This window comes from Strix uralensis, chromosome 31, assembly GCF_047716275.1.
Source record: "Strix uralensis isolate ZFMK-TIS-50842 chromosome 31, bStrUra1, whole genome shotgun sequence".
NCBI lineage: Eukaryota > Metazoa > Chordata > Aves > Strigiformes > Strigidae > Strix > Strix uralensis.
Window position 1 is genome coordinate 1,266,517 of NC_134002.1, and position 7,640 is coordinate 1,274,156.

Sequence of the window (7,640 nt, forward strand, 5' to 3'; positions counted from 1 at the left end):
GAGACCCCCGAAGATGCCCCCCAGGAGGCAATGCGCAGGTGCAAAGAGAACATAAACTGCTGACACCAGCCTCTAGAACTCACCCAGCCTTACTCATGCATATGTATGTTTGTGTTATGTAATCAATGAATATATATATCCTCACTCAATAATTTTTTGGTAAAATGTGCTGTGGGTGTGCAAGCTTTGTGGAGAAATCCCCTTGCACCCCGGTGCCGGAGTAAAACATACCTGCTTTATAACTCTATTTGAGTTGTAGAGTCTGTTTTCCGCAAGTCACTGCCAGGGTCAGCACTCAGCCTGCCCGGGGAGCTGCCCACGGCGCTGTGGGGAGAAGCTGTGGGGTGAAGGAGAGACCCCGGCAGGGCAGGGTCCTTCTGCTGTGGAGAGGGTGCTGCGTGGGTCAGGGCTGCTCACAGCTCCAGATCACCCCCAGGACATTTCCGAGGGCACTTTATAGGGGGAATGTCAAAGCAGGGGTTACTCACTAGATAAGGAACTTTCTTGATTCTGTGATTTCAGTTTCCTGGTTTTAAGGAATTTGGGGGGAAAAAAAGGAAAAAGAGTTCTCATGCTTGAACAGGGCAGCTCAGAAATGCTGAGGGATTCTGACAGCCAAGAACACTCCCCGGGTGTGATGGGGGAGCTTCAAAAAGCCCAAAGCTCTCTAACTGCCTTCTGCCATCCTCATTCCTTAGCACTGGGAGTGCAGATGCTGACAGGCCCTTTTGAATTACAAATGGTGACATATGACAAAGTCGAACACCAGGTCTGGCTCCTGCCTCCAGATATAACACGAACCCACTGCTGCAGAGCAGGGCTGACTCGTGCGCAGCCTATGGGCAGAGGCTCTGATCCTCATGGTACATTAATCCAGCACCAACGGGAGTTCCAGGCATGGAAGTGAAGGAAATGTTCTTAGAAAAGGAAAAATGGGAGCATGAGTGCAATAGGGACCGGGGTGTTGGGAAATTACATTGATTTTCCTCAGAAAAGTTTCCCTTGAATTGTCACTGTTATTTCCTCCTCTGACAGCCCCCTCATGTCTAGAGGCAAGAGATGTCCAACAGCAGCTCCATCACTGAGTTCCTCCTCCTGGCATTCGCAGACACACGGGAGCTGCAGCTCTTGCACTTCTGGCTCTTCCTGGGCATCTACCTGGCTGCCCTCCTGGGCAACGGCCTCATCATCACCGCCATCGCCTGTGACCGCCACCTGCACACCCCCATGTACTTCTTCCTCCTCAACCTCTCCCTCCTCGACCTGGGCTCCATCTCCACCACTCTCCCCAAAGCCATGGCTAATTCCCTCTGGGACGCCAGGCATATCTCCTACTTGGGATGTGCCACACAGTTCTTTTTCTTTCTGTTCTTGATGGTGGGAGAGTATTTCCTTCTCACCATCATGGCCTACAACCGCTACGTTGCCATCTGCAAACCCCTGCACTACGGGACCCTCCTGGGCAGCAGAGCTTGTGTCCACATGGCAGCAGCTGCTTGGGGCACTGGGTTTCTCTGGGCTGTGCTGCATACGGCCAACACATTTTCACTACTACTGTGCCAAGGCAATGCTGTGGACCAGTCTTTTTGTGAAGTTCCCCAGATCCTCGAGCTCTCCTGCTCAGAATCAGACTATCTCAGGGAAGTTGGGCTTATCATTGTTAGTATCAGTTTTGACCTTGGATGTTTTGTTTTCATTGTGGTGTCCTATGGGCAGATCTTCCAGGTGGTGCTGAGGATCCCCTCTGAGCAGGGACGGCACAAAGTCTTTTCCACGTGTCTCCCTCACCTGGCCGTGGTCTCCCTCTTTATCAGCACTGTCATGTTTGCCTACCTGAAGCCCCCTTCCATCTCCTCCCCAACCCTGGACTTGGTGGTGTCATTTCTGTACTCAGTGGTTTCTCCAACATTGAACCCGCTCATCTACAGCTTGAGGAACAGGGAGATCACGAGTGCCCTGAGGAAACTGATTGGATGTGTTTCAGCAGCCAGAGACTGTCAAACTGTCTCTGCAAATGACTACCAGTGTATGTCATGACAGGCCAAGCATGTCTTTCCTTCTTTATATATTATTAATTTTTCCATTTGTGATGATCTGGTCTGCAAACAAATTCCATTATTCTTCCCCTCCTACATCAGTATCCACCCATATTGTATTACCCAGGGCCAATGTCTAAAGCAGGAGCCAGGCACTCTCTTTACTTAAGGAAAATAAACGAACCCATGACTTCTTTGTCTTACATCCATCCTTACCAGGGCAGGAATAAACGGGGAATGAAAACACCTTTCTGGCTGCACCTGCTCAGGTCTCTTGTGCTGGTCTGGGGAGAGGGGATGGCACAGAGGGCTACAGACCCCTCAGGATCTGCTGGAGAGGAGAGCAGGGGATGCAGGGTGCCCCTGACCTGCTTTTCCTTGTGCCATAGGTGCTTCCCATCTCTGGGGCTGACCCTCCCTGCCCCCGAGGAGCTGCTGTGCCCTTCAGAGGGGCTGAGGCTGTGGGGTGAGTGCCCAGAGCACCCTGCAGTGGGCCCTGCATTGCGACCAGCCCAAATTGGGCTGTGCTGGGGACAGAGGTGGAGAGAGGGCAGGGGAGGTGGGAGAGCTTGAAGGGAGCTCAGCTGGGTTGGAATGAACCAGGGAATGAAAACCATCAACATATACTGTGTGCCCACGCAGGATGAGGACTCAGACCAGGGCATTTGTGGTGCAGAGCCAGGGCTTGTGGAAATGATCAAGGACATGCAGGTGCAGGAGAGAAGAGGCTGGTCTGTGCCCTTGGTGGCATGGACAGACCAGGAAGGTGGCCCAGGGCCTTCATCACCCCCCAGCCTCTCTCATCGGCCATTTCCAGCACTGGCTGCTCACCCCAAGTTTATGGGTGAGTCTTTCTGCGAGTCCACCCTCCTGCTGGTCTCAGAGCCTGGATGGGGGGAATGGCCAGCCCTGCCTGGCCTCTCTCCTGGCCCAGACCCCTGTAGACCCTGGAGCAAGGCTGTCTGCAAAGACCAGAATGGGACACAGCTGGGTCTGGGCAGCAGTTGCATGCTGGGGGAGCTTCCAGAGCAGAATAGCCATGGGGATAAGGGGCAATGAAGAGATGGAACCCCTGCTGCAAAATGGAATCAACAAGTAGATCATTTGGCCCAAATTAGGGTAGTTAGTAGTGACAAAGGAGATTGGGATCGGCTGGTTGAGTGGCTACATATTAAGCGAGGTCACTCAGGGAAAATAGATCTCTGTTATGGGTGTCGGTCCTGGGGATGGCCTGTGCCAATGAAGATGTGTGAAGCAATTCTTATGGCTTGTCCACAATGTCAAGTGAGGCTTAAGATTAACCATCCAAATCAAGCACCAGCCCAACATATTAAAGAAGATAAGGCACTTTGGAGCACCTGGCAAGTTGATTATGTTGGTCCTTTAAAGCCATCTCATGGAAGAAGGTACATCTTGGTGGGAGTAGAGGTGGTATCGGGACTAACTATGGCTACAGCTGTTAATGTAGCTACTGGAGGCCAAACAGTCCGAGTTTTAAAAGGATGGTTTGGCATTTTGCCCATTTCTGAATGTATTCAGAGTGATAATGGGTCACACTTTACAGCTGCAGTGGTGCAAGACTGGGCACGAGGGGAAGGTATCGAGTGGGTGTTTTATACACCATATTACCCTCAAGCCAATGGCATGGTTGAGCGATATGTAGGCCAGCCTGTCATGGTGAAGTTGCTCTTAGTTGGCATTGTGTCTATGGTCCTGGTAAAATTTAGGGCTTTATATGCCTGGGAGGCTTTAGATAAAGGTGAGGAAACCCACCGAATTAGTGTCCAATGGATAATCCCTGATTTTTAACTCGATGCCCGGGTTTTGATCCGAGGCCTAGTTTTGTTTTTTTTATTAGGACCTCGGAGGAATGGATGATGTTGACATCTTGCCTGGCTGTGGGGATCCATATGGACAATCAAGATCCTGATGACAACGGGGTGGTGAAGGAGTCTTGTGAAATTGACAGCCCTCAGAAGAATATGATTGGACTTGGTGTTGTTATATTGGGCATTGATTGTTTGTTTTGTTAGAATGGTTAATCAGCCTTTTCAATTTTGACTGTATAATTACCTAGGGATGACAATCCATAATGAGCATGGAGACTCACCGGACCGCACTCCCTTTTAACCTTGGAGGCAAGAGGTGACTGCACCACCACTCCAAGGAAACCAGCCGAATCATGACTGTAGTCACGGGGTGGATTGTGGCAGGTGCATCCGCCCAGTGAAAACAGAGCTTCCTGGTTGTTGAAACGTGGCAGCTTTTGGCTGTCTTTGTTTTCAGGGTCTCGCGGTAGTTGAGACCTTTGACCAATGGGAGCCGCTATTGACTACAGGTCAGATTCGGTCTGGGTATAAACGGAATCCCTTGGGGGAGCCATTTTGAGCTCGTCCCCTGGAGCTGTATGCTGCGGTCAGGACTCTCCCCTTGGGTCAGGACGCTGCCCAAGGAAACTCCTCGAGGTACTTTGGGTCGGGACGCTGCCCTGAGCAGGTCCTCGAGGTTGAGAGCCCTCACTTTCTAGGTGAGTGATAGAGCGTTTTGGGTTGTCGTTAAACCCTAGGTAGTGAACCTTTGTTTACGTTTGGGGTTGTCGTTAAACCCCTAGGCTGTGAAGCTTTGTTTTATGTTTTGGGTTCTTGTTAAACCCACGAAGTGAAGTTTACATTTGGGGTTGCCGTTAAACCCCTGGGGTGTGAGGCTTTGTTTTACGTTTCGGGTTCCCGTGAAACCCCAGGAAGTGAAGTATGCGTTTGGGGTTGTCGTTAAACCCCCGGGGAGTGGGGCTTTGTAAAGTATTTCGGGTTATTGTTAAACCCCAGAAAGTTATTCTGTTCTCCTCTTGTGGACATCCGGATCTGTAATCTATGGAGAGCTGACTGGTGGTTTTATGAAAAAAATAAATCTATTTATTTTTTTAAATTGGTGGTGGGTTGCTTATTTGGAAGCCTCCGTAACAAGAAGGCAGAGCTGTCAAACAGAGAGACCTGGACAGGTTGGAAGAATGGGCCAGCAAGAACAGGATGAAGTTTACCAAAGGGGTTTAGCCTAAAGTTTAGTAAAGTCCTGCCCCTGGGTGGGAATAACCAAAGAGCCCAGCACAGGCCAGGATCTGTGTGGCTGGGAGCAGCCTTGCTGAAAGGGGCCTGTTCCTGGAGGACAGCGAGCTGTAGATGAGCCAGCAGTGCACCGCTGCAGCAACAACGGCAAACAGGCTCCTGGGCTGCATCTGCAGGGGCGTTACTAGCAGAGACAGGGACTGGATCATCCCACTCTGCTCAGCACTTGTCAGGCTCCACGTGGAGTATTGTGTCCAGTTCTGGTCCCCACAATTAATGAAAGACGTGGACAGAAGGGAGCTATTTCAAAGGAGTGAGAACAATCATTCACTGGAAGAAACTCCACAAGGGACGTGGTGGAGTCCCCATCACTGAAGGTTTTCAAGAAGCAATTGCCCAGTGTGGTAGATAATCTCATGTAGGCTCCCTTTTGCACAAAATGTTGGACCAGATAACCTGTCGAGGTCCCTTCCAACCCGGGCTGGTCTATGAGTCTAGGATTCTATGAAGAGCTCTATAGTTTAAGAGTGTTAAACTGCCCAGGTCCCAGGAGAGTCCCCTGTGCTGCCCCACCATGCTCCAGTATGTCCCACTGACCTCCAGGCAGGGGATGACGCGTTTACAACTGCGCTTTCAGCCTCATCATCCAAGTGGTGTTTTACCCATCTCTTTGTCGACCCATCCAGACTGGAATGGCCTAACTTGGGTACAAGAATATTGAGGGAGACCATGTCCAAAGGCTTCCTGAAGTGGAGGACACCCACTCTACCAATCCCATCACCTTTCAAAAGGGATATTCCAAAGAAATATCATTCTTCCCCTGTAACTTTCTTGCCAGTCTTCTGCCTGTTACACCACATACTTAATTTTTCTCATCTTTCATCTATTTGCAGTTGTTCAGGATACAATTACCATTTCTAAAGTCACCTTTTCAGATGCAGACTGTCTCAACAAAGGCACTTCCCGTTATTCTCTGATTTACTCCTTCCCTTACTCTTTGTTCATTCAGACACCTCTCACTTTCTGATTTGACACCATGGACTTAAAAGTTTGCTTGGCTTTCAGTAGTTTAATTGTCTCCCTAGATAACACTTTAATTGTGTTTATATCTATCTTTTTGTATCTATCTACCTAAAACATTTCTCATAAGATTATCCGTTGTCGAAAGGCAACCTTGTTAGAGGCAGCTTGACCTTAGCATATCCTTGTGGAGTGTGTTTTACTACTGATGACATTTTAGCTTGCTTTACTTTGCTTTGCTTGCAATAAGGAGAAAGAATCTGTGCCTGTGTGCAGCCAGATCTCTAAGGAAAGCAGGTGGCAGCTGGTACAAAGGAGCTGTAACCTCCAGCTGCAGACTGCAGTGGAGAAGTCTGATGTAAGGAAAAGTCCCAGGCAGCCTGTGAGAGAAATGGTGGAGTTGGGAAGGTGAGGGAGAAATTTGTCCATTCTGTTTCAGAGCTCGAGGAGCTGCTTTTCCATCCTTGAACTGCTTTTACACCCTTGGAAATTAAACTTCATTTTTATTTGAAACTCTTTGAAATCTTGACCTTTAACTACACTAGGAAACCACTTCAGTTATCTGTACAAGTCTTGAAGACTTGAAGAAATGTGCAGGAAGAGACATGGCTCCTTAGGACTTGCTTTATTTCAATGAGCCCCTCGTGTATTTGGTGTTGAGTCCTTGAACCTCAGGTACTGAGAGGAGATTGTACAAAACTCTCAAAGACTCCATGTAAAAAGCAAAACCCAAAGTACCTTGAAGCATTAACGAGTCCCACCAAGGACCATTAGTAGCAACGTCTCCCCAGGGACTCATTAGGACAGAAAACTGGATGCGATGATTGCAGGTAGGCAAAGGGAAGTGCAGGCAGCTCAGGTGCTGAGAAAAGCTGGGGTTTGTTTGATGACGCAGAAGACCAAGCCCTGACCCCCAGCCCCTGGGAAAGCAGATCATGTCCTTCACACATTGCTCAGGGCTCTTCTGGGGGCAGTGGGATGTGGGGTGGGTGATGCTGAGTGAAGCACAACTGTGTGTCGAACAGCAAACGTTAATTTATGGCCCCCTGATGAAAAGCATCTAACATCTTTTCGCTTTGTCATCAAAGAGCACCATGAAAACATCCCGGGTTTCAATGCACTGAAGGGCTGGACCTGGCATTTGCCAGACGGTAATTTGTGGTCTTTTGGTTCAAATTCCAAACTTAGTCCTAATAAAAATCAACAAACTGTCACGTCCATGTACTCCGTGCAGCTCCAGTACTTCCTGAATGAAGAATCACTAACGTTCCACAGTATCCAATTTCGGCTGCAGCCTGATCTGGAATTTCTGAAATAATTGCAGATTTAAAAAATGATTAATTATTTCCAGAACTCACTTCGTATATAATTCTCCTGTTTGGCCAGTCCGTAAAGCGGATGGGAGATGACATTTAATAATTGATTATCAGTGCTTAAATGCCAATACAGCCCCATTGACAGCTGCAGTTCCCAGTATTGCAACTTTAACATCTACGCTACAAGCTGCTGCACGTCCTTGGAT

General features: G+C 48.9%; 1 protein-coding gene across 1 annotated transcript; it reads left to right on the top strand.

Annotated features, from left to right (window-relative positions):
* The first annotated feature begins 1,059 nt into the window (after positions 1–1,059).
* Positions 1,060–7,436, top strand: LOC141936051 (olfactory receptor 14A16-like). Its single transcript, XM_074852776.1, has 4 exons — positions 1,060–2,026; positions 3,601–3,739; positions 3,895–4,055; positions 7,144–7,436. The coding sequence occupies exons 1-4, from the start codon at positions 1,060–1,062 to the stop codon at positions 7,434–7,436; spliced, it is 1,560 nt and encodes a 519-aa protein (XP_074708877.1).
* Positions 7,437–7,640: the final 204 nt, after the last annotated feature.